This window comes from Ahaetulla prasina, chromosome 6 (assembly GCF_028640845.1).
Source record: "Ahaetulla prasina isolate Xishuangbanna chromosome 6, ASM2864084v1, whole genome shotgun sequence".
Lineage (NCBI taxonomy): Eukaryota > Metazoa > Chordata > Lepidosauria > Squamata > Colubridae > Ahaetulla > Ahaetulla prasina.
The window spans coordinates 21,839,296-21,867,061 of record NC_080544.1 but is presented as its reverse complement, the minus strand read 5'-3'; the positions used below and the strand labels follow the sequence as shown (position 1 = coordinate 21,867,061).

At 42.4% G+C, this 27,766-nt stretch overlaps 1 protein-coding gene across 3 annotated transcripts in view; it reads left to right on the top strand.

Annotated features, from left to right (window-relative positions):
* CHST3 (carbohydrate sulfotransferase 3) overlaps positions 1-27,766 on the top strand; it is a 78,965-nt gene that overhangs the window by 37,859 nt on the left and 13,340 nt on the right. The window contains exon 2 of one of the 3 annotated variants that reach the window (XM_058188501.1): positions 23,716-23,993. In XM_058188501.1, the coding sequence (XP_058044484.1) occupies positions 23,857-23,993 (137 nt within the window). In that variant the 5' untranslated portion in view covers positions 23,716-23,856. Of the gene's footprint in view, positions 1-23,715; positions 23,994-26,444; positions 26,638-27,320; positions 27,541-27,766 lie in introns of those variants that run through there. The other 2 variants (XM_058188503.1, XM_058188505.1) reach the window with 2 other exon arrangements.

Here is a 27,766-nt window from a genome sequence, read left to right as displayed (position 1 = left end):
CACAGAGGTAAATTTTAGCAACAGGTTCCTTGGTTGTGAGCTCTGTGCCTTGCTTTTTTTTTGCTTTTTTTTCCTGCCTCCGAAACTCCATTTCAGAAAAAACTTTTTTCTGCCTCTGAAAGCCTGCAAAATAGCTTCAGAAAAAAAGCCTCTGAAGCTCTGTTTGGGAGCTTCTTTGCTGAAGCTCCGTTTGGGGCTTTTTTTCTGAAGCTCCGTTTCTGATGCTTTTTTCAACCTCTGAAACCTCCGTTTGAGAAGCTGGTGGGGCTGCATTCGGAGTATAAAACAACCCAGATTTTCACCCTCTTTTTCAGGGGAAAAAGGTGCATCTTATACTCCGAAAAATACGGTAATATGTGCAAGGCTGTATTCAAAATCAGTATAACCCCAACTTTGTATTTTCCAAGGTTTTATTTATAGACTGAGAAATTAAAACCAAATAATGTGTGAATTTGTACAGGACTGTCACAATTTGGAATTATTAACATTCTAAGCAAAGATAGAGACATTTCAGAATTTTGGATAAGCAGGGGGAAAAAAAGTATGAATCATTCATTTTTCCACTTGTGATTCTACATGGCATCTGGCTAGGTGAGCTGATTCAATACACTTATAGGCAACATGATAAGTTCAAATCAATTTTGTGCTGTTGCCTGCACTCCAAATTCTGAATAGAACAAACATCAGCACAGAGGGCTCCTATCTGAATACAGATTTACAACCTTGATATAAAATGCTTTCCCAAATCTGAATTTCTCAAATAAAATCAAACACATCTGGAGGATGATGGGTTGATTGTTTTGGAATTTATCAAAATAATTTTATTTGTAGTATTGATGTGATGATATAAATACTTATATAGATGAATATTACTTCATTGCGGAGACAGGATTTAATAGGAAAAAAACTCTCTTAAAATGTTCAAAAGGGCAATAAATTGTCTTTTGTTCAGATCATTTGTCTTTTGTCCAGCTTATTCTTATTAGTAAAGTAACTTCTTTCCAAAAGTATTTCTTTCCAAGGAAGCCCAGATAAATTTATAGGAACAAAAACCATGGAACTGTCTTTCATAAAATCATATAATGAAACATTATAGCCCAAACGATAAAAAGAACAAAGCCAAATTCTGCTATACAACAATTAAAATTCATTTGACAGTTTTCCTGAAAGTTTCAGGATGAACAAGCAGATCTTAAACTGTATTTTTTTTTTAATTTGCATTTATATCCCACCCTTCTCCGAAGACTCAGGGCGGCTTACACTATGTCAAGCAATAGTCTTCATCCATTTGTATATTATATACAAAGTCAACTTATTGCCCCCAATAATCTGGGTCCTCATTTTACCTACCTTATAAAGGATGGAAGGCTGAGTTAACCTTGGGCCTGGTGGGACTTGAACCTGCAGTAATTGCAAGCAGCTGCTGTTAATAACAGACTGCATTAGTCTGTTGAGTCATCAGAGGCCCTTTAAGTGCAGAAACCAGCCATATGTCCCATATAAATAGTCACGATAATTCCACCAAGAAGTACCTGCAGCTTAGAAGAAGCTGCTTTGGTCTTACATCCTTTAGGGAGTTAGGAGCTAAAATCAATGAATTAAACCTGATGTCAGGGTTCCAAGTAACATCCCCAACGAAAGAAGACTCCAAGGCTAGAAATTCCTCCAAGTTCCATTTTATTGAAGATGTCATATTGGCACATCTGGGAAAACCCGATTCTGAAAGCTTCCAGGTTTTCCCCACCCAATAGAAAGTTCACGTCCCTGCCCAGCACCCACATGTCCATTACATGATCCAATCACGCCCCATCCAAAACTGGAGATGCCTCCCAGTCACCTCATAGCAGCTGCAGGGCACCATGGCCTTGACTCTCTGAGAAAAGAATGTTATTTGACTACATATCACCCATACTCTATACAATCCCCCCTCCCATTTTCCCCACAGTAGAAAATGTGGCAGGCCTGAAGGCCCAACTGTAAAAGATGGCTTCCAGGTCTGTCACACAGGAAATCTGTTTCATCCAAATGCACCTAGAACTGTGAGGTCTCTTCTTTCTCAATCATTTCTGACAGGGATACATCCCCACTGCTGCTCACCCAAGTCTCAGCAATGCATGTTAGATCTGCGCCTTCATCCATTATCAAACATGAGAATAAGTCTTCCACTACCAGTTTCTATTTCCTGCCTCTGGTTAGCAAAATCCTAATTGCCAGAATAGAATTCTGCCCCTAATGGTAAGAAGAATTACCAGTATACTTCCAGGTACAATTCGAGCTGCTGGGCTTTAATTCTAAAGCCTTCTATGGTGCATTGCCAGGTTTTCTGCAGGATCATCTACCTCTAATTACAGTAGTGGCCAAAATTGTGGAAAACTTTTGGGAAAAGTGTATTTTCTAAAACTAGCTAATAACACCTTTTTTTTTTTTTGGGAGTAGTACCATAAAATTGTATATCAATGGAAAGATAATTTAATCAAGAATGTAATGCAATAACTTTTATTAAGGATTTGCTATTAGAATAGCAGTTACAGAATAAAGGAGAAAACTGAAACACGTAGAAAAAATGAGATATACAAAAATTATCACCATGGAAAAAATGAGATATACAAAAATTATCACCATGTCAGTTAATACTTAGTTGGGTAACCTTTAGCATGAATTACGGCCATATAACATCTTTCCATGGAGTGAACCAAGACTTTTAGTTCTGCAGCTGTTATCATGTGAAACCAAGATTGAATGATTGCTTCTATTAACTGGGTTTTATTGCTGTGTCACTTCTGACTAACAAGTTTCTTTAGTCAGCTCCATTGATTTTCAATTGGGTTAAGGTCTGGGCTATTCCCAAGCCATTCCAGCAGTGGAATAGGATTATCTTGAAACTCCTCCCCCCCCAAAAAAGTGTTGTTATTAGCCATCAAACCTCAAAAATACACTTTTCCCAAAAGGTTTCTACCCATTTTTGGTCACTACTGTATGTCTTCTCTACCCAGGAATATCTAGCTGATGGAATACTCTGGGCCCCATTGCTTAGGTGAGTGTTTTTCAACCTTGACAACTTTAAGATGGGGGACTTCAACTGTCTGGGTGGGGAATTCTGGGAGTTGAACACCAGTGATCTTAAAGTTACCAAGGCTGAGAAACACTGAATTAGGCAGTGCATCTAGTCGGATCCAAGAGATATATCCCTTCTCTCTTTTTGTTCTCATTTTTTGGAACATCACAGCCTTGAGAGTTTACTCTTGTCTGCCTTCGGAAAGCATTCAAGAGCTGTTCTGTTCCTCAGGCAATGGATCTGAGAGCCGTTTGGCCCATTGGATGAGATTTATTTATTTATTGCATGCACATTGAATTTTCCTGGCATTTTATGCATTTGTACATGTCTGTTTTGGGTTATGTTTTTAAGGATGTGTTCCATTCTTCTTGTTTTTATTGAGTCATTGTTGTTTATTAATGATACAGGAATTCTGAGTGAGCTATATCAACTAAATCTCACCAGGCTCAAGGTTAACTCAGCCTTCCATCCTTCCGAGGTGGGTAAAATGAGGACCCAGGTTGTTGGGGGGCAATAGGCTGACTCTGTAAACCACTTAGAGAGGGCTGTAAAGCACTTAAAGCGGTATATGAGTCTAAGTGCTATTGCTATTGCTAAGTAAATAAAATTACAATAATGCTATTAGGAAATGAAAAATGTGAACTAGGACTTGCAATTCATTGGGAGAGTATCTAATTATGGGGAAATTATTTAGCTATATAAAATACATGAATGAAGGCAAATATATCTGTTCCAGAATAAGGTTGCAGGATCCCATGTGGGTCAGTCACTGTGAAGATAGGTAGAAAGAACTTCCCTGAAGATGATCTCCAGCACATGTCCAAAAGCTCAGAAGACAAAACCTCTGCTCCCAGTGACCGATCTAGATTGAATCTTGCATAAAATAAAATTGGAAGGGATCTTGGAGGTCTTCTAGTCCAGGAGTCTCCAACCTTAGTAACTTTCAAGCTTGTGGACTTCAACTCTCAGAGTTCCTCTGGGAGTTGAAGTCCACAAACCTTAAAGTTACTAAGGTTGGAGACCCCTGTTCTAGTCCAACCCCCTGCTCAAGCAGGAGACCCTATACCAGGGGTAGTCAACCTTTTTATACCTACCACCCACTTTTGTATCTCTGTTAGTAGTAAAATTTTCTAACTGCCCACCGGTTCCACAGTAATGCGCCGTGTATTGTCATCTGCGCATGCCACTCGCGCATCGTGGTTTGGGTTGCAGGGCGGCGGCTACCAGCTCTGCTTGTCTGTTACAGCTGGGTGGTGTGGGGGGAGATGCATGGGCTATTCTGGGATGAGGCTCTTTTGTTTGCAGTCACACTATAGCACCATTTAGTTTCACTTACATAACATGAACTAAACTTATGCGCGGGCTATACAAATAGTATATTTTCAGAAATTTAAAAGCCTTCAATCTTGGAGTACTCACAACTTCTGGTGGCAAGCCATTCCATTGATTAATTCTACTGATAGGAAATTTCTCCTTAATTCTAGGTCAGATCTGTCTTTGATAAGCTTCCATTCATTACTTCTTGTCCTGCCCTTGGGAGCTTCGGAGGATATGGTGTTTTGCTTTGTTTTTTGTAATTTGAATATGTTACATTATTTTTTAAAATCCTCTTAATCTATAGCCTAGATTATATTTACCTGGCAGTTCTACTGGACATATCAGTGCATATTTGTCCAAAACATTTCATACATTAAATGTGACACTTGAATTTATTTGCGGAAAAAAACTAGCTCAATATGGATCCTCAACTCATATCCGCAGCTATTTAAAAACATGCACCTGCCTGCCACATTTTATGAAATCTGTTTAAATACAGCAGCCATGTAGAGCATGAATCAGTCCAGAGGGAATATATGGAATTTACACAGGACTGAGAATAGCTGTTCTTGAGCAATCTGACCCTTGTGAATTCCAGTGTGAATGGTTTAAAATGCATTCCACCACCAACAAGTAGTTTCCCTTTGTTTTTTACATGTCTCCAAATCCCAAATTCCAAGGCAACGCAAGTGTTTCAGAATGCATATAGTAGAGAATTCATTTATAAATGCATCAATAAATATGGTTGAGAAAATGCTTTAAAAAAATACTTATCTACATATTTATAATTGGCTCCTGTGCAAATTATTAAAAAAATTCTTGCAGTGCCGTGGAACAAAAACATAGAGATAGAGATGTAAGACATACAGACCTGATATGAACTGTAAATCGAACGATTCATTCACTCTTACAAGCAGCTCATTCCTAAATAGGTCTCTAGGGCCTGAAGAGCTGGCTATTCCTGTCCTCTTCAGCTGGTTTTCACCCAAAGACTTTCTCTATCGTGTTATTTGCAATGACTGATCAGCCTTCTACTTCAAAATAAATTGTGTATATTTAAGAAATGCTATTTGCTTTCCTCTCCTGTATCCATTTCTTTTACATTTTAATTGCAAGACATCTCAGCAAGATTTTTCCCTTATTTTTTAAAAATCTCTGCATACAGTATTTAAAGCCAGCAGTGTGCAGCAGCTGCTAAAAAAGCCAACACAGTTCTGGGCTGCATAAACAGAGGGATAGAATCAAGATCATGTGAAGTGTTAATACCACTTTATAATGCCTTGGTAAGGCCACACTTGGAATATTGCATTCAGTTTTGGTCGCCACGATGTAAAAAAGATGTTGAGACTCTAGAAAGAGCGCAGAGAAGAGCAACAAAGATGATTAGGGGACTGGAGGCTAAAACATATGAAGAACGGTTGCAGGAACTGGGTATGTCTAGTTTAATAAAAAGAAGGACTAGGGGAGACATGATAGCAGTCTTCCAATATCTCAGGGGTTGCCACAAAGAAGAGGGAGTCGGGCTGTTCTCCAAAGCACCTGAGGGTAGAACAAGAAGCAATGGGTGGAAACTGATCAAGGAAAGAAGCAACTTAGAACTAAGGAGAAATTTCCTGACAGTTAGAACAATTAATAAGTGGAACGACTTGCCTGCAGAAGTTGTAAATGCTCCAACACTGGAAATTTTTTAAGAAGATGTTGGATAACCATCTGACTGAGATGGTGTAGGGTTTCCTGCCTGGGCAGGGGGTTGGACTAGAAGGCCTCCAAGGTCCCTTCCAACTCTGTTGTTATTATTATTATTATTATTAATGTATTTTAAGATGCATTGGTAGGAACCCAAATATAAGGCTTTTGACCCTAAGCATGCTTAACTATAATCCTGAATAAGTCTTATGGATTGAACTAGGGTAAGGCCCCAGCTTTCTAAGAATTATTTAAGCGAGATAGTGATATTTGCCACATTTTCTACAACGAAATACAGTGTTTCCCTGAAAATAAGTCCCTATTTTATATTTTTTTGAACCCTGAAATAAGCTATGGTTTTATTGCCATGTGCTCAAAAGCCTGATTGGGCCTATTATCAGGGATGTCTTATTTTGGGGGAAACAGGGTATAACTATAGAGAAGCAGCATATACATTTTATAAATAAATAGTTTTTATATGGGCCTCTGGTGGCTCAGACTGGTAAGACAGTCTGTTATTAACAGCAGCTGCTTGCAATTACTGCAGGTTCAAGTCCCACCAGGCCCAAGGTTGACTCAGCCTTCCATCCTTTATAAGGTAGGTAAAATGAGGACCCAGATTGTTGGGGGCAATAAGTTGACTTTGTATATAATATACAAATGGATGAAGACTATTGCTTGACATAGTGTAAGCCGCCCTGAGTCTTCGGAGAAGGGCAGGATATAAATGCAAATTTTAAAAAAATGATTCTAGAAAATTAGTATGGCACTCTTTCTGTACTGCTTTATAAAACATATAGAAACTGTTTCCAAAATGTTGTTATCCCTACATGTAATTGGTTTTATATGTAGTATTAAGGCACTCCTTTATACAGGGCATGGAATGGACCAGACACAATCTAGGCAGAATGTGTTCCTCAGTATATGCAACAAAGGGCTAAAGAAATACAGTATCTACCATTTTTTTCTTTTCTCTTTCTTTAATGTTTTCTCCTGATTCCACATTTTTTTTTCTGAGATAAGAAACAAACAGCTGAGAGTTAAAATAACACCAAGTACAGAAATCAAATACGGATTTTTCATTGAGGATAAGTGAACCCTTTTCATACCAAATTCCAATATTTTGTCCAATATTAAAAGATAGAATTAAGAATTGGGGTCTGTTCAACAAAAACCTAAGATCATCCATTTTCTGGCTCTAGCAAGTGTTTAATGGCTTTCTTTGATTTAAATAAGAACTTGCAAAAGGATTACAGCTTGATTGACTCAATGGAAAAAAGGTTTAATAATCCAAATTGATTTTTAAAATAGGTCTTCCTGGTTTTGCTGCTCACTACCTAGATTCAAACTGTTGTAGGGTGCTATAATTGTAAAGTGCCAATGAGGCTGTAAAATGCAGATTTATTTTCATTTCTCAGCTCTTAAAAATAAACCACACTGGAAATGTTTTGAGGTTTGACGAAAAAAGGAAGATTTGCTTTCTGCCTGTAATAAGAATAAAGTATATCCAGAAGGCAGTTTCCCTTGGGGTGCTTCCTACATGTAAGAGGTGCAGATTTTCTCAGGGGAGCAAAAGTACCAAAATAGGTTCAGCAGAAGAATTCAACCCTGAGCTAGAAATATTCTCTTTTATTGGTACTCACTGCACCTTGTGCAATGGGTATCCCTGCCCACTGAATGCCAGGGGCAGAAGAAGGTGAGGAATGCAGAGGTGTTGGGGCTTCACAGACTGTTCTGACCCAGTCTTAGCAGAAGCAAGAAACAGGACACCTTGTCACCAAAAAACCCCCCTCTTTATTTACCTCTTGTGAATTAATGGCATTCACCCACCGAAAAGTCCAGGCAAGAGTCCTGCAAGGAGTTAATGGTAGCAACAGACCTTATCAGTTCCTTGTGATAATTGCAAGGCCGTGAGCTCCCAGCCGAAAGGCTGCAAATAAAGCTCTGGCATCAAAAAACACAATGAGCAAAATCTCCAGAAATACAAACTCCTGTCTCCTATGACAACCACTCCCCTTTCCTTCTATTTATTCCCCAGCCAGGGAGGGGCCATTCAGCATCCACGTGTGCTTTGCTTCCCGAGTCAATTCCTTGTCCTCCGTTGTTCACTTCTCCTAACTGCTCTCTGCATACGTGCATCTGGACCAGGCCCCAGCTGTTCTTCCTCCTCACTCATCTCAGCCTCCAAAGGCAGATGCCTCTCCGGTGGCTGGGAAATGTCGGACGGCCCTGGCTCTATCTCTCCGTTCGATGCAGAGCAGCCATCAGAGCCTTCTCCAGACTCCAGAACTGGCCCAAGTTCCTCCCCAACCTCCTCATCGTCCGAGTCTGCCACCAGCTCAGCTGGCAGCTGGTGGGACAAAAACACATACATTAAACCATGTGGTGGACAAGAGGGATCATGGATCTGATCCAGCAATGATGTAACTAGACTGCACTTATAATTTTGTGAGAACTGTGGATCCTGCCTTCCCACAGAGTTGTCTTTTAGGCAAAACTGGTGGTGAAGAGAAGGCATCAGCAGGAAAGGACCAGGGGAAGGAGAAGGTATGGATAAGGTAGCCTTTGGAGTGGAGATTTGCTTGCCTCTAGAGGGTGTGGGTGCTCCAACATCACAGGTTTTGAAGATGAGACTGGACAGCCATTTGTCCGGAATGGTATAGGGCAGGGGTGTCAGACTCAACGCCCGGGGGCCAGATCCGGCCCTCAGGGTGCTTAGATCTGGCTCCTGGGGCCACCCTAGAAACAGTAAAGGACCAGTCCCCAGTGCCTCTGCCAGCTAAAACATTTTCACTGGCAAGAGGGCGACATGAGGCTGTCATGGCTGAAAACGGAAGTTCGGGAGCCTGTTTTCGCTGGCAGAATTGCTCGGGCCACTCAGACGCCCCCAACACGACTGACATCAAGCTGGCCTTGGCTACTTTGGCCACACCCATCCCAGCCCCCGAGGTCAAACACAACCCTGATGCGGCCCTCAGTGGAATCGAGTTTGACACCCCTGGTATATGGTCTCCTGCACAAGCAGAGCTAGACTAGTAGATCCAGTGGTGGGATTCAGCCAGTTCGCACCACTTCGGGAGAACCGGTTGCTAACTTTCTGAGCAGTTTGACAAACTGGTTGTTGGAAGAAATCATTAGGGCAGAGAACCGGTTGTTAAATTACTTGAATCCCACCACTGAGTAGATCTCCAAGGTACCTTCCAACTCTGTTATTCTATGTTCTACAACTCTGTTTTAATCTTCCAATTGGGTTAAATTTAAATTTACCGACAAAGAAATAAATTTTCTTTGTCGGTTCGAATCCCAGAAGGGCATGACTAGCTGATGAGAGCTAAAAAAGCTTGAAATAGCTCTACTAGTCTCCCTTTATCTCTTTCTCGGTAAATTTAAATTTAATAAAAAAATAGTTTGGTGCGGAAGCGACTGCCTGTGAAGGCTCCTGGATTAGGGCTGAAAGGTGAAAGTGGGAGCAGTATGCTCCGTCTCATATTTGGGCAGACCAGGTTGCCCTGATAGACTGGTCTCATCGGAAAAATACTTTTTCTTCCAATTGGGATTCTGCAACTTTGATACTTGTTACTGGATCTGGGAACCATACCATATACCAAGAAGCACATCATTTAATTAAGACCAGTAATGTGTGATCAAGAACAGCAGCAAACAAAACAAAACAAAACAAAAACTACAGGCATACAGATTCGGTGTGCAAGTGTGCTATTTACTCACTGAATACATTCCTTCTAGCTGCTGTTTTCTGTTAAAGTTGGGAAAAGTATCAAATAATATATTTCAAGGAAAATAGTTTCAGAGCTATTTTGCCAGGAAACAGTTTTTTAATATATTGCTTTAATGCAGAAAGCAGCAAAACAAACACCAGATTCAAAGAACAGAATGGACATTTTGGGGGGAGAAAATAAACCAAAAAGAATGTAAAGATGTTGAAATAAATGGATATAAAGCAAAACGTTCAAATCTCAAAACAACAAATTAAACTTGGATGGGATCTTCTCCAATGATAGAAGCCCATTAAACTCAATCCAGCGTTATTTATACTTTGGTGGATATCAAATTTTAGGAATACAATTTAACATTACATGTCATATGTCCCCTCAAAATGCCATGAACAATTATTAATCCCAAACAGCTTCCCGTGCAAAAAATAGAGAGTGAATGAAAGGTCTTATTGGACTACTCTTGGTTAGACTAAATTTTAGACTATTGCAATTTAATTTATGCAGGACTGTCCTGGAAGATGATACAGTGGGCGCAGAATATGGGGGACCATTTGCTGATCAGTATTAGCTGGTTTCACAAAATAACCCCAGATCTGGAGCAACTGCATTAGCTGCCGGTAACTTCTGGGACCATTTTGAAGTACTGATGATTACGTATAAATGCTTTTATGGCTAGTTCTCTAGTTACTTCTGGAAACGCCTTGTTCACGTAGAATCTGCTCCTTTGTTTACCAAATTGAAAAGGAATCTGGATTTGGGACATCAACCTTCCCTTTCTTTGGAACAACTTGCCCCCAAATTCAAGCAGTCCTCTTTAGAATAGAGAGACAGTTTGGGGTAATAGTTAAAGCACCAGACTAGAAACCAGGAGCCGTGAGCTCTAGTCCCACCTTATGAAAGGTTGCCAGTTCACTCTCTCTCAACCCATAATGTCAGGCTCAGGTGACAAGTCAGTTGGTCACAATCTATGAATCAATGTTTGGTTGATCCTGCACTTGCAGGAAAATACTAAAAAAGTCCTCCTAAAGGTTTTCAGAAGCAAACAGTGTATTATCAAAAGACCCCAATAAAAAAACCCGAAGAGCAATAAATCTTACGTTTAGGATTCAGAGGTTTATTTTCATGAGCAATTTGGAACATGAATAGCCAACATAGCAATGCAATTCCACAACAAAATTGACATTATTAAACCATTGCAATGGGATCCAATGACACATAGCAAGTCCTACAAGGACTGCTATCGGGCAAAGGACACCATTCTCATCTCAAGTCACATTTCTGATATCTTCTTTTTTACTGACATGCACATTCCATAGTTTCACTTTGTTGTGTCTTGTCCGCTCTCACCGCAGCCGGGGTCTGCTTATCTGCTCCCGAACACGGAGGAATGTATGCCTCCCGGCCCCAGTCCTGGCTCCATGCCCAGACAAGCTGCAGAGGAGGGGGCACCTCCCGGTCCCAGCCCTGGCTCCATGCCCAAGCAGGCTGCAGAGGAGGGCGCATCCCCCGGCCCCAGCCCTGGCTCCATGCCCAGGCAAACGGAGCAGCTAGACCCCTCCCCCTCCTCCACAGCATGTGAGCCTGAGGAAAGTTTACTTCCAACAGCTGATTGGAGTGACCCTCGCATCAGAAGATTGGATAGGCGGAGGCAACAGAAGGAAGGGAGGGGCAGGCCTTAATGAGTGCTGAGTCATGGAGCCACACCCCATGGCCTATATAAAGGATCTGCTTTCTGGCAGTCTCTGAGTCAGGCAAAGTCGAATTTATCTTGCTGAAGTCACTTTCTGGTCTCCTGCCTGCTCTGAGGACTTTGCTAGGACTTTGGGCAGAGCTGCAGAGGCAAGCCTGATTTGGATTTCCCTGACCCGGCCGTCAGCGGAGGAGTGGGACACGACACACTTTCCCATTCTTTCTTATATTCTTACTGACTGTCACTCTCTGCAAACACCTGTGTACATCTCAAACCTCTATCCATTGGCTACTTTCAGTTCTCTATTTCCCACAGTTTCAAGGTCCTGATTCCAAATATATCTCAAAACCACGTACTTTGCAGAATCACATTTCTCAGCAACAGCTCGGCGGGATTACAAACAATTCTGATACGCTTTGAAATCTTTCTATCTAACCCTTTGGTTTATGTAGCATTTTTAAGGGCCTGCTATCCTTCTGAGACCTATGGCCTCTGGTAGTCCAATAGGCTATTTGTCAGTTTCTCCTTGAGGACAACACAAACAAGTGATCATATAGTACCTAGCATATCAGTGGTTTAAATGTTTAGTTTTAATGAATTAATTGATAAACCAAAACATCCTTCATTTAAGATGAAAGAGGACAGCTACTTTGATTAAAAGGTGTTTCAGAAGGCAAACACATAAAAGGTGATAAAAAGGCTGAACAATATGAATGGTGAGACCTGCAACCCTAAAAACAGCATGGGATTGAAGAGGAGCAATGCAGTGCTGGTCCGGGCTGTAGGCATAAGACCTCTACTAATGCAGGCTGTTTCTTGCTCTCGTTGCTGGGCTTCCATGAAACAGTTCTTTTATCTCTTGTAATTGCAAGTAGAGACAAGTTGATTTGATGCTGATGTCTTGGTTGAAGGGAGGGAGGGGAAGCAGAGGTTAATAGCACTTGCTCCCTTGTTGGGCAAAGCTTCAATCTTAGCCTTGGTGCATCCAGATGGCTAAGGCTGAACAACTTCCTCGTCTGGGGTTGGTATTTTTTGCTAAACACTTTTATTAGTATCGGTTTCTAATGGGCTTGGCTTTTTGGAGTATTTTATAGAGGATTTATTGCCTTTGCAGCAATCTGCTTAGGAAATGTGAGAATTGGTGGCATACAAATGAAAGAATAACAGAGTTGGAAGGGTCCTTGGAGGTCATCCAGTCCAACGCCCTGCTCAAGCAGGAGATCTCAATACCATGGCTGTCCAATCTCTTCTTAAAAATCTCCAGTGTTGGAGCAACCACAACTTTTGGAGGCAAGCCATTCCGCTGATTATTAGGGGAAGCCCAAAAGTTAACTGTAGACAAAAAACCATTAAGTACAATTCCGACTGGAATTATAAGCAACAGGCATGTTGACAATTGAGGACGAAGATAGCTTTAATCAGTGGTGGGATTCAGACGGGTTATGTCAGATTCGGGCGAACCGCTAGTGGCAACTGCGGTGGGCCCCGCTCAACCGCCTGGATGTAATGTTATCCTATTTTTGCCACGCTTTGAAGGCCATGTGCATGCATGGAAGCTGACGCAGGCAAGTGAAGCGAGCACGCTCACATTTGCGAACCGGTAGGGAAGATAAGTGGATCCCACCTCTGGTTTTAATAGAATATTTCTGGGGGGGGGGGGCAAATTGTAAAAGGTGGACATGGAATATGGAACATCTCCCCTTCCCCCTTTCCACAGCAGGCTCAGCAGGGGTGAAATCCAGCAGGTTCTGACAGGTTCTGGACAACCAGTAGCGGAAATTTTGAGTAGTTCGGAGAACTGGCAAATGCCACCTCTGGCTGGCCCCAGAGTGGGGTGGGAATGGAGATTTTGCAATATCCTTCCCCCAGGAGTGGGGAAGGAATGGGGATTTTGCAGTATCCTTCCCCTGGAGTGGGGTGGGAATGGGGATTTTGCAGTATCTTTCCCCTGCCACACTCACAAAACCACGCCCACAAAGCCACGCCACGCCCACAAAGCCATGCCCACAGAAACGGTGGTAAAAAGAATGTGGATTTCACCACTGAGGCTCAGTAGCAGTAACGTGTCTGCAGATGAAGAATAGACAGATGAGGATTTCATTTTATTTTTTTGAATGGAGAAAGCGGGCAGCTGTTCAGTGAAGTGTAATTAAATAACTCCTTTCAAAGAACTGGCGGTTCTCGCCCCCCCTGCCCCCCTTTTCAAGATGTGCCTTAGCTCTAGGCCCCTTCTCTTCATTTGCAGATCAGAGTTGAGTCTTTGGCTTCTGCAAATAAACAGCTGGCTGGAGGGACAAGGTGGGCTGCTAGAAAGAGAGTTGCATTTCAGAGCTGGGGGCAAAGGATTCTGTAAATTATAGAGGGGAAGTGCAGCATGGAGTCTTTGGAAGAGATTTATTTTGGAAACAGAGAAATGTAAAGAGCAGAGGTTGATGGATGCTCTCACCAGCTGCTTCTCCCAGACAGGATGGAGGTTGCCAAGAGAGGGAGCCCCCCCCCTATTTTTTTAATGGTTCTCTCTGAGTTGGACCCTTGTTCCAACAGCAGAAGAGAATGGCCTTCAAGGCTTGATGTAAACACCAGGTCTCCATATGCTGCGCATTCCAGATACTTCCACTCTTATTTAAGTAGCACACTCAAAGAGAAAAATCACGGGATTATAAATTTTCCACTGCAGCGTAGTCCGACATTTCCTACGCAGGTTAATTAATGGATGGTTGTCTCTGCTAAAGTCCTATCTTGTTCTGCCTTCCTTGGTTACAATCCAACAGACGTTTATCTGGGGGTAAAACCTGGTAAAACACATGGGGAATACGTATCTTTTTTGCTGCTAAAAAGTGGGTGAATTTTTATGGTGATGAAATATTTCGTTATTTGTTCTACACCGGGGTGTCAAGGCCTGGAAATAACAAAGGACCAGCCTGTGGTGCCTCTGGAAGCCAAAACGGGGCACGGGGGGGCTGCGCATGGCTCCTTCGCACCCCGGTCGGCCAGCAGGGTGCTGCAGGAGGCCATCCATGCTGATGCGGGGGTGCTTGTGCAGCCCCTCTGTGGCCCATTTCGGCTGGCAGGCTGCTGCAGGAGGTGCCCTTCCCATCTCCCCCCATCCCCAGCTAGCCTGCAGAGAACTACAATGCTGACCCGGTCCTTGAAGAAATCCAGTTTGACACCCCTGTTCCACACTGATTCTTATTATTGTTTTTGTCTGGGGGTTTTGTTTTTTTTGGTAGTTGATGTCTTTTCATTACTTTAGCAAGAGTTGTAGTTTAAACAATTTTATTTTTATTAATAGGTGCTGTTCCAACCCCTCATTTCTTTAATGATAATTCTCTTCTTCTTCCTCTTCCTCTTCCTCTTCTTCTTCTCCTTCTCTTTCCTCTTCTTATTCTTCTCCTCCTCCTCCTCCTCCTCCTCCTGAAATACTGCCGTATTATACTTCTCAGCTTAATACCTACTCTGAGGCAAGGCCCAGCAGCACCATCTTTTATACTTCAGAAATGGGTTCATTATTTACAAGCTTCTTAAGCATTGCTGTTGCAAGACTGCCCCTTCAGTCTACTTATATTTATTTTCTTTGAGGTCAACAATTTAATGGCAATTTGTTCAAATAATACTTTGTGCATGTTCCTTATCAATGTTTTCTTGGCGCAAAAACCGAAGGCAGCTTTCTGGCCATATCTTACGTACGCCAGTATAGAATAGAATAGAATAGAATAGAATAGAATAGAATAGAATTTTTTATTGGCCAAGTGTGATTGGACACACAAGGAATTTGTCTTGCTGCATATGCTCTCATTGTACATAAAATATACCTTCATCAAGGTGCAACACTTACAACACTTAATAAAAGTCATAAGGTACAAATTTAACACTTAATGATGCAACACTTAATGATAGTCATAGGCTACAATTAAGCAATCAGGAAACAATCAATTACAGTATAAATCGTAAGGATACAAGCAACAAAGTTACAGTCATAAGTGAAGGAGATGGGTGATGGGAACAATGAGAAGATTAATAGTAGTGCAGAGTTAGTAAATAGTTTGACAGTGTTGAGGGAATTATTTGTTTAGCAGAGTGATGGTGTTTGGGAAAAAACTTCTTGTGTCTAGTTGTTCTGGTGTGTAGTGCTCTATAGTGTCGTTTTGAGGGTAGGAGTTGAAACAGTTTATGTCCAGGATGTGAGGTATCTGTAAGTATTTTCATAGCCCTCTTTTTGATTCGTGCAGTATACAAGTCCTCAATGGAAGGCAGGTTGGTAGCCATTGTTTTTTCTGCAGTTCTAATGATCCTCTGAAGTCTGTGGCTGTCTTGTTGGGTTGCAGAACCAAACCAGACAGTTATAGAGGTGTAGATGACAGACTCAATAATTCCTCTGTAGAACTGGATCAGCAGCTCCTTGGGCAGTTTGAGCTTTATGAGTTGGCGCAGAAGGAACATTCTTTGTTGTCCTTTTTTGATGACGTTTTTGATGTTAGCTGTCCATTTTAGATCTTGCGATATGGTAGAACCTAGAAATTTGAAGGTTTCTACTGTTGATACTGTGTTGTCTAGTATTGTGAGAGGTGGAAGTATGGAAGGGTTTCTCCTAAAGTCTACCACCATTTCTACAGTTTTGAGTGTGTTCAGTTCCAGATTGTTCCGGTTGCACCACGAGGCTAGTTGTTCAACCTCCAATTCATCATTGTCTCAAATGAGACCGATCACTGTTGTGTCATCTGCGAACTTTGGTAGTTTAACAAATGGATCGTTAGAGATGCAGTCATTGGTATATAGAGAGAAGTGGGGAGAGCACACAGCCTTGGGGGAGCCCTGTGTTAATTGTACAGATGTGATTCTGCTTAGTTTCACCTGCTGCTTCCTGTTTGTTAGGAAGCTTGTGATCCACTTACAACTCTATTCAGGTTACCTGTAGCTGGTTATCTATAGTTTAGTTAGAAGGGTGTCGGGATTGATGGTGTTGAATGCTGAGCAAAAGTCTACAAAGAGGACCCTTGCATAAAGACTGACATACAGAAATGGTACTATGTTGGATACTTCCTGAAGGAAAGAGAAAACAAGGCCAGCCTCAGAAAACTTAGCAGCAAACACTTCAGAAGATCTTAAGATTATTAATGTCCTTTGAGACGATATCGAAGATGCTGCGAATGATCAAAAACCACTGGAAAACTCTTGCTGCCCAATGTGCTCTGCACAGGGCCTAATAATAATAATAATAAAATAATACAGTAATTTATCTAATTCAGAGTGATGTAATATAGACTTGCTTATATACGCAAGATTTCCTTAAATCTTTCCTAGCTCTACAACTGACTGAAATTGTCCCAATGTCAGGGTTCCAAGTAACATACCCAATGAAGGAAGACTCTGAGACTAGAGTTCTATTTTATTGAAGATGTCATATTGGCACATCTGGGAAAACCCGAATTTGAAAGGTTCCAGGTTTTCCCCACCCAAAAGAAAGTCCCTGCCCAGAACCCACATGTCAATCACATGATCCAATCAGGCCCTATCCAAAACAGAAGATACCTCCGAGCCCCCTCATGGCAGCTGCAGGGCATCATGGCCTTGACTCTCTGAGAAAAGAATGTTATTTTGATTATATATCACCCATACTCTATACAATCCCCCCTCCCATTTTCCCACAGTAGAAAATGTGGCAGGCCTGAAGGCCCAGCTGTAAAAGATGGCTTCCAGGTCTGTCACACAGGAAATCTGTTTCATCCAAATGCACCTAGAACTGTGAGGTCTCTTCTTTCTCAGTCACCTTGAATAAGGATGATATTTGAGTCTTACGGTTTAATGGAGTATTTTTTCCCCCCAATAAATAGTTGCCATTTTGAGCATGCCGGGGCAAGTGACTGTCAAGGCAATCTCTCTTGCTTAACACTGGAGGTGAATCTGAGCAATTCCATCGGTAAAAAACAAAGCATCTTGAGGCAAGAAATGACACACAATGAAGAAAATGGATCTCTTCCGTTTACACTCCAAGGCTCTCTGCCTCTCTGTTTTATCAAATTGGATCTTTATTTTATTCATTGAGTAGCACAGGCATCTTCAACCTTGGCAACTTTAAGCCTGGTGGACTTAAGTCCCAGCAAAGCTGGCTGAGGAATTCTGGGAGTCCACAAGGCTTAAAGTTGCCAAGGTTGGAGACCCCTGGACTAGCAGACTAAACTCCATTATTTGATTAGAACAAAATACTCACTGAAGAACAGTCATAGAAGCACTATGCCAAACAACAAAATAATACAATACGTTCATATCTACTAATACTATACCTCTTAATTAAGGAAAAAAATAACTCTTATTGTTAGTACCACTATATTTATTTATTTTATTGATTGATTAAATTTATTGGTAATTTATCTTTCCACAGGGTAATTCTGGGCGACTTACAATATATCACTCTATTGTTGTTTTTAGTTGTGAAGTCATGTCCAACCCATCGTAACCCCTTGGACAATGTTCCTCCAGGCCTTCCTGTCCTCTACCATCCCCCGGAGTCCATTTAAGTTCATACCAACTGCTTCAGTGAGTCCATCCAGCCACCTCATTCTCTGCCATCCCCTTCTTCTTTTACCTTCAATCTTTCCCAGCATTAGCTTCTTCTCCAGTGAGTCCTTCCTTCTTATTAGGTGGCCAAATATATCACTCTGTAATTCCCATTAAATCTATATTTGGGGCTAAAAACTGCTGGTTAAAACTAAAGTATTAAAACAGGATGGGATCAGGTACAAATACCAGCAATAAAATCTTAGAGTACTAGTCGTTTCACACAACTTACTAGGCCAAAATGTGATGAACAGTTTGTAGCTCTGTATATGTAAATATCCAGTTCAGTACATTTTCTGAATGTAAACTCCCCCCAGCCGATAGTTTTAATTATTTATGGATTAGCATATTGAGCAAATATAGATACTGGTGAAATTACAATGAAACATAACTGATACACAAACCCTTGTTCAAAGCACCCTGACCTCCATGTTCAATTCAAGAAAGCAAGACTTATTTAATTGCAGGCAGTAGCATTGGGCAATTTCAATTCAATTTATTGTGTGGTCAGAGACCAGCCTGGATAATAAACAAAATGGAATTTAAAACAGAGTTAAAATGCATTTATAAAACAAGCTAACTAACATCTATAAGTGAGATCCAGCCTATATTAAATGATAATTTATTTATTTTTATTTATTTATTTTGTCACACAGTATATATAAGCATAAGCATGAAATTACTATACAATATATAAGCATATATATAAGTATGAGTATGTAATAACTATATTAATTGGATATAACGAAAGGAAACAATAGGACAGGAACGGTAGGCATGCTTGTGCTCTTATGCACGCCCCTTAATGGGGCGTGGATAATGTAAATAATGTAAATACTACAATGATATTACCATATTTTTCAGAGTATAAGACGCTCCGGACTATAAGACGCACCTACCTTTTTTGGTGAGGAAAACAAGAAAAAGGAATCTGCCTCTGCCTCTCAGCAATTTTGCCTCTTGCAGCAAACAGCAAATAACCTGCTTTACTTTCATTTTCATTTTCAGCATAGCTTGATTAGCACAAGAAAAAAAACCTGCTCCCAGCAATTTACCTTTGGAGTTAGCAGCAGAGGCAGCAGAGGCCCGCGCACCTATAGGCCATGGCAATCCCTGCAGCCTGAAACAGCTGAGAGTTGAGAGACCAATCAGCTTGTGCTAATTAGGCTGTGCTGAAGCTGAAATGAAAGAATGTTTCTTCTTGCTGCTTGCTGCAAGGAGGTAAATTGCTGGGAGGCAGAGGCCAAAGGGTGGGGGCCAGTGGGTGGGAGGGGCTACATTCAGGGGATAAGATGCACCCAAATTTTCACCTCCTTTTAGGGGGGGGGAAGTGCATCTTATACTCCGAAAAATACGGTAAATATGATAACATGTACAATGACAAGTATTGGCAAAAGCAAAAATATCTAAAATTTAAGTGGATTAGTGTTTCAAGGAATGCATTGTGGGACACTAGAATTTGCTAGGTTAAGCCAGTGCCACAGTTTAACAAACCAAAGGACTAAAATGGGTTGGGCCCCTTTATGACCTTTGGACTTCAACTCCCAGAATTCCTGAGCCAGCCATGTACAAACAGGCTAGCTGGCTCAAGAATTATGGGAGTTGAAGTCCACTGGTCATAAAGGGGCCATAGTTGTCCACCCTAGACTAAGAAATGAAGAATTTGAGAAAACCAGTCCCATGGAGTCAGAGCTCTTGTGGGGGAAAAAAAACTGCTTGGCCTTTTCAAGGACATGTGTTTTCATTTCAGTATGCCAACTTTGCAGTTTATATATTGTCCACATCAGTGGTGGGTTTCAAATTTTTTTACTACCGGTTCTGTGGGCGTGGCATGGCTTGGTGGGTGTGGCTTGGTGGGCGTGGCAGGGGAAGGTTACTGCAACATCCCCATTTCCTCCCGATCAGCTGGGACCTGGGAGGCAGAGATAGATGGGGGTGGGGCCAGTCAAAATTTCCGCTACCGGTTCTCTAGAACTGGTCAGAATCTGCTGAAACCCACCTTTGGTCCACATTAGAAGGCTGTCTCTTTAAGCCTTCCATCAAGCAAGTGTTAAACCCTGGGAGGAGCGATTTGGCTATATAGCCCCAATAAGCTTTCACTGCACTCTGAGTTTGTTGGAAGAAAAATGCCCCCTGGAAGGTAATTACTAGCTCTTTGTGTCTCTATGGCAAGATAGCAAGTTTAATATTCTTAGGATTGATCGTTTTTTTTTCTTTAAATATGGTAATTAATCTAGCTAACAAGAATCAGCTTGTTTTCTTTTGCTTCTTTTAAAAGTTGGCCTCAGTTGTCAAATATGCTGGACCAGCATTGTTTCTTCTGCCGTGTGATATTGTCTGTTTCTCCATTCTGGCAGCTGCTTTAATGAAAGATGGTCTGAAGCAAGGGTCTCCAACCTTGGCAACTTTAAGACTTGTGGACTTCAACTCCCAGAGTTCCTCAGCCAGCTTTGCATGCATTTACTTAACTCTGGGAGTTGAAGTCCACAAGTCTTAAAGTTGCCAAGGTTGGAGACCCCTGGTCTGAAGGCAATTTGCTTCCTACAGCAGCAACATCCTTTTTTCCCCCCCCAGGCTGCCTGAAGGCTTGAGAGAGAAAAAAGCTGCTTTCACGAATAGTTAAGAGCAGCTTGCAGAAGATCTGAAATATGTAATTGCTAAAGTGTGCCCTGTTGTCTTCATTAACCGCACGCCTAATGAATTTTATCAGCCATGATGGCAAAGCCACAGCTTTGATTCTCAGAAAATTAATGGGGGGAAAAAACAGTCTCCCAAAAGGCAGAACAGGGAGGAAAACAAAGAGGATCAGGTTACAGCTCTAAGTATTATTTCACTGCTATAATGTTCAGGCATATATATATATATTTTTTAAAAAAAACGCTTTTCTATATCTATAAAATAATAAACACGTGAGGGAAAAGTGTGGGCTAAATGTTTTTGATAAGCTAGTTTTTTTCTATGCAAGAGGGATATTTTTAATGTAAGGAGAACAATTTGACAAACTGTTTAGCCAGCAAGGTTGGCATACAAGTAGTCCTTGACATATGACCATTCGCTTAGTGACTGTTTGAAATTATGACTGATCTCTTTGCGTGTATTTATAACCCAGATTCAAAATTCTGGCAATCCTGCCTTGTCCAGTTGCACTCAGCAACTGACCTGCATTTACAGCTGTTTGCAGCCGCCTGCTTTTACAATAACCAGGTTTTATGATGTTTTTACAAAAAAACAAAACAAAAAAAAACCAGAAATAAATGCTGGTTTTTGCAAAAACACCATGTGGCAAACCCTGGGTTCACTTAATGACCACATTGTTTACTTAATGGCAGCCTTTGCTTAATGATGCTATGGAAAAAACTTGCAAAATCAGGTTGATTGTACGAGGTGATCTGACTTATAACCAGGATGGGCAGGCTTCATTACGCTCATAACTCAAGGACTACTTGTACTTTGGGTTTGTTGTTTTATGCTGCTTAACACTGAATTGCAAAGAAATAAAATTGTATATATATTTTTTTGGGATGGACGCCTAAATCAAGGACATGCCCCACAGACCTCTTCAAAATGAAATCCTAACCATCAAAGAGCTAGACAAGACCACTCTTTCTGCACCCAGAAGTTAAGACATATGCATTACACTAAGTCAAAATGTGGTTGGTTTGTGGCTTAGCATACTGTGTTCACATCAGCCCTTGTGATACATAAGACATGTGTCAGCATTCCAGAAAACCACCCAACTCCAAGTAAAACTCTGAAGCAAGCATCTTTCAAAGTTCTAGTTACTAGGATAGTTACTAGGATAGCTTTGGAAGCCATATTAGGCCAGAAGCTTCCGTGCTGCCAACATGGTTTGTGGCCTGACAGTATGAACTCCGCCCCTGTAAATCAATGAACATATGACCACAGGGATAGTGTTGTGTCTCGCTCGCTTTCCCCGCAGCCGGGCCCCTCTTATCTCCTTCCGAATGTTGAGGAATGTCCTGGCATGCCTCCAGGCCCCAGCCTGGCACCATGCCCAGACAGGCCGAACAAGACGAAGGGCCTGAAGTGCCTCCAGCCCCCAGCCCTGGCTCCATGCCCAGGCAAAAGGAGCAACTAGACCCCTCCCCCTCCCCCACAGCATGTGAGCCTGAGGAATGTCAATTACCAACAGCTGGGGCCTGGAGAGATCCTCGCTTCAGGAGAATTGATAGGCGGCGTCAGCAGAAGGAAGGGAGGGGCAGGCCTGGATAAGTGCTGAGTCATGGAGCCACACCCCATGGCCTATATAAAGGATCTGCTTTCTGGCATTCTCTGAGTCAGGCAAAGTCTACCTTGAATTGCTGAAGTCACTTCCTGGTCTCCTGCCTGCCTTGAGAACTTTGCTAGGACTTTGGCAGAGCTGCAGAGGCACGCCTGATATGGACTTCCCCGACCCGGCCATCAGCGGAGGAGTGGGACACGACAGATAGTTTCACAGTCATAGTGTTAGGCCTGGAAGCCCTCTTTTGCATTGGTTCTTCAGGCCTGCCACATTTAGTGCTGTGGGAAACTGGGAGGGGGGATTGTATGGAGTAGGGGAGAAATCTAGCCATAATAACATTCCTTTCTCAGAGAGTCAAGGACATCTTGCCCGCACCTGGGGTTGTGTGACTGGGAGGCATCTCCAGTTGCGATGGTGTTTGGATTGGACCACGTGATGGACATGAGAGTGATGGGCAGGGACTTGAACTTTCCTATGAGTGGGGAAAACCTGGAAGCTTTCAGATTTGGGTTTCCCCAGATGTGCCAATATGAAATCTCTAATAAAATGGAACTTTTGAGGAATTTCTAGCCTCGGAGTCTTCTTTCGTTTTTTTGTCTAGTGTAATGAAGAGAAAGACTAAGGGTGATAGGTAGCAGTCATCTAGTACTTGAGGGGCAGAGAAGATGGGGTCGACTTATTCTCCAAAGCATCTGAGAACAGGACAAGACGTAAGAGATGGAAGATCATTAAAAAGAGATCCAACCTAGATCTAAAAAGAAATTTCCTGACAGAATAATTATTCAGTTGAATAGCTTGCCTCTAGAAGTCATGGGTGCTCCATTACTGGAAGTTTTCAAGAAGAGAATGGGCAGCCATTTTGTCCAGCAGGGGATTGCACTAGAACAGGGGTCTCCAACCTTGTCAACTTTAATCCTGGGGGACTTCAACTCCCAGAATGCCCTAGCCAGCTTTGCTGGCTGGGGCATTCTGGGAGTTGAAGTCCCCCAGGCTTAGAGTTGACAAGGTTGGAGGCCTCTGCGCTAGAAGACCTATAAGGTCCCTTTCAATCCTGTTATTGATTGTTTCCTGATTGCTTAATTGTACCTTATGACTATCTTTAAGTATTGTAAATGTTGTACCTTGATGAAGGTATCTTTTCTTTTATGTACACTGAGAGCATATGCACCAAGACAAATTCCTTGTGTGTCCAATCACACTTGGCCAATAAAAAATTCTATTCCATTCTATTCTATTCTATTCCATTCCATTCCATTCCATTCCATTCCATTCCATTCCATTCTATTCTGTGTTCTGCATCAGGATGAATTCAAATCACAGCTTACCATAATGTGTGAGGCCAGCAATTATCCAAGAAAAGGCTTGAATCTATATGCATTTATTTTGCCCTTCAGCCTAACGTTCAATCCATTCTATCTTCTCCTTCTTTCTACAGGAGAACATCTCCTGAAGAAGATAAACTAATCCCAGACACTGCTTTCCATACCTCCGAAAAACCGCAGGACAAGGAAAGTTTCATTTTTCCTCCGCGAGGGGATTTTTGCTGGCAGGCTCTTGAAAAATACATTCTTTTCCCATGGATAAAATCCTCACCTTGTCTCAAGACATCTGGGAACTGCTTCACCGCCTGAGGATGAAGAGCAAGTACGCCATTCTTCTGGTCTTTGTGGTAGCCCTTGTCATAATTGAGAAGGAGAACAACATCATCTCAAGGTAGGGAAGGGAAGGAAAAGTGGCTGTGCTGGAAAAGAGGCTTTCTTGGTCTTCTTCTCTGCCCTTCAGGCTGCACATTGTATCTTACCGAACTTGCCCGCCCCAACTTGCTACCACCAGTTCAACCTGTCTTTTGGAACCAGGTAAAATATTAACACTTCCCAGTCTGAAATTAAGTTGCATCTTTATTCACGAATGCGGCCGGAGGACTCTCTTAAGCATGGACTGAGATCAGTTATCAGTCAACAATGCTTTATTTCTCAAGCCAAAGGGAATGAATATGAATACACACTCACTCCCTAACCAACGAATAAAATATAAATTGAATACAATGTAGAAGCTGAATGAATAAATAAATCACTTGTACACAACTGTCCCATCTGGCTGAGATCACGTATCACAAGCATGATTGGTTCATTTATTCATTTATTTCATTTATTGAATTTTTATACCGCCCTTCTCCCGAAGGACTCAGGGCGGTGTACAGCCAAAGTAAAATACAAAATATATACAATTAAAACATATTTAAAATGGACCAAATTAGTAGACGGCTGACAAATTAAAATAAATTTAAAATTTAAAATTTAAAATATAGATTAAAACCCCCAATAAAATCAACCAATTCATGCCAGTCCCGCTTGAGTAAATAGATATGTTTTTAGTTCACGACGGAAGGTCCGAAGATCAGGCATGGCGTATGCCAGGGGAAGTTCATTCCAGGCGTCGTGCTCCCACAGAGAAGGCCCTACTCCTGGGGGTCGCCAGCCGACATTGTTTGGCGGACGGCACCCTGAGGCGACCCTCTCTGTGAGAGCGTACGGGTCGGTGGGAGGCATAAGGTAACAGCAGGCGGTCTCGTAAGTACCCAGGTCCTAAGCCATGAAGCGCTTTAAAGGTGGTAACCAAAATCTTGAAGCGCACCCGAAAGACCACAGGAAGCCAGTGCAGACTGCGGAGCAGAGGTGTTACGCGGGAGCCTCGGATGGCTCCCATTACTACTCGCGCAGCTGCATTCTGGACCAACTGCAGCCTCCGGGTGCACCTCAAGGGCAGCCCCATGTAGAGAGCATTGCAATAATCCAGCCGAGACGTAACCAGAGCATGAGTGACTGTGCATAGGGCATCCCGGTCAAGGAAGGGACGCAACTGGCGCACTGCGAACCTGGTAAAGGCCCTCCTGGAGACGGCCGCCAGATGTTCATCAAAGACAGCCGTCCACCCAGGAGGACACCCAAGTTGCGAACCCCCTCCATTGGGGCCACTAACTCGCCCCCAACAATCAGCTGCGGTTGCAGCTGGCTGTACCGGGATGCCGGCATCCACAGCCACTCCGTCTTGGAGGGATTGAGCTTGAGTCTGTTTCTCCCCATCCAGACCCGTACAGCTTCCAAACACCGGGACAGCACTTCGACCGCTTTGTTGGGGTGGTCCGGGTGGAAAAGTACAGCTGAGTATCATCAGCGTACAGATGATAACTCACCCGAAACCACTGATGACCTCACCCAGCGGCTTCATATAGATGTTGAACAGGGTAGGCGAGAGAATCGACCCTGAGGCACCCCACAAGTGAGGCACCTCGAGGGCGACCTCTGCCCCCTGTCAACACCGCCTGCATCGTCGGAGAGATAGGAGGAGAACCACCGATAAACGGTGCCTCCCACTCCCAATCCCTCCAACCGCGCAGCAGGATACCATGGTCGATGGTGTCGAAAGCCGCTGAGAGATCTAGTAGGACCAAGGCAGAGGAACAACCCCTGTCCCTGGCCCTCCAGAGGTCATCCACCAACGCGATCAAAGCCGTCTCCGTACTGTAACCGGGTCGGAAGCCGGACTGGAACGGGTCTAGATAGACAGTTTCATCCAGGTGCCGGGGGAGCTGCCATGCAACCACACTCTCTACAACCTTCGCCACAAAGTATTGTAAATGTTGTACCTTGATGAAGGTATCTTTCCTTTTATGTACACTGAGAGCATCTGCACCAAGACAAATTTCTTGAGTGTCCAATCACACTTGGCCAATAAAAATTCTATTCTATTCTATTCTATTCCATTCCATTCCATTCCATTCCATTCCATTCTATTCTGTGTTCTGCATCAGGATGAATTCAAATCACAGCTTACCATAATGTGTGAGGCCAGCAATTATCAAGAAAAGGCTTGAATCTATATGCATTTATTTTGCCCTTCAGCCTAACGTTCAATCCATTCTATCTTCTCCTTCTTTCTACAGGAGAACATCTCCTGAAGAAGATAAACTAATCCCAGACACTGCTTTCCATACCTCCGAAAAACCGCAGGACAAGGAAAGTTTCATTTCCCTCCGAGATTTTGCTGGCAGGCTCTTGAAAAATACATTCTTTTCCCATGGATAAAATCCTCACCTTGTCTCAAGACATCTGGGAACTGCTTCACCGCCTGAGGATGAAGAGCAAGTATGCCATTCTTCTGGTCTTTGTGGTAGCCCTTGTCATAATTGAGAAGGAGAACAACATCATCTCAAGGTAGGGAAGGGAAGGAAAAGAGGCTGTGCTGGAAAAGAGGCTTTCTTGGTCTTCTTCTCTGCCCTTCAGGCTGCACATTGTATCTTACCGAACTTGCCCGCCCCAACTTGCTACCACCAGTTCAACCTGTCTTTTGGAACCAGGTAAAATATTAACACTTCCCAGTCTGAAATTAAGTTGCATCTTTATTCACGAGTGCGGCCAGAGGACTCTCTTAAGCATCGACTGAGATCAGTTATCAGTCAACAATGCTTTATTCCTCAAGCCAAAGGGAATGAATATGAATACACACTCACTCCCTAACCAACGAATAAAATATAAATTGAATACAATGTAGAAGCTGAATGAATAAATAAATCGCTTGTACACAACTGTCCCATCTGGCTGAGATCACGTATCACAAGCATGATTGGTTAAATCAGGGGTCTGCAAACTTGGCTCTTTTAAGACTTGTGGACTTCAACCTTGGTAACCTTAAGATTTGTGAACTTCAACTCCCAGCAAAGCTGGCTGAGAACTCTGGGAGTTGAAGTTCACAAATCTTAAAAAACAATTTGCAGACCACTGAGTCAAATAAGCCACATTTGATAGGATTTCTATAACAAAGCTGTGGGTTAAAAAGGACAGGTCCTGAAAATCCTACCACAGGTAGGAATTCATCAACATTAAGCTAACGTTGAGCTTGTCGATTGAAAGGTCGGCAGTTCAGCAGTTCGAATCCCTAGTGCTGCGTAATGGGGTCAGCTCCTGTTACTTGTCCCAGCTTCTGCCAACCTAGCACGTAAACAATGCAAGTAGAAAAATAGGGACCACCTTTGGTGTTCAGTGTGCCTTTGGCCTTTAGTCATGCCAGCCAAATGACCACGGAGACGTCTTCGGACAGTGCTGGCTCTTCGGCTTTGAAACGGAGATGAGCACCGCCCCCTAGAGTCAGGAACAACTAGCAGATATGTGCAAGGGAAACCTTTACCTTTTAAGCTACCTAGGTTAGACAATAGAGGTCTACCTGAAGAAGTAATTTGATTTTTTTTTAAAGACAAAAACTTGTAAGTATTTACATTATTTTTCTATGTACTGTATATCTTTACTTTTTTGTTCAGGTTCTATGAGTGAATACATAATTTAACTCTCTAATTTAGCAGGAATCCATCTGCAATGTTAATTTAGGGCTACATGTAGACAGGCCCTTCAAACAACATTGAGCATCCAAATTACTAAAACTCGGAGGCATTGTGGTAAATCATTTATGGTAACAGGACTGAATGTTTAGGA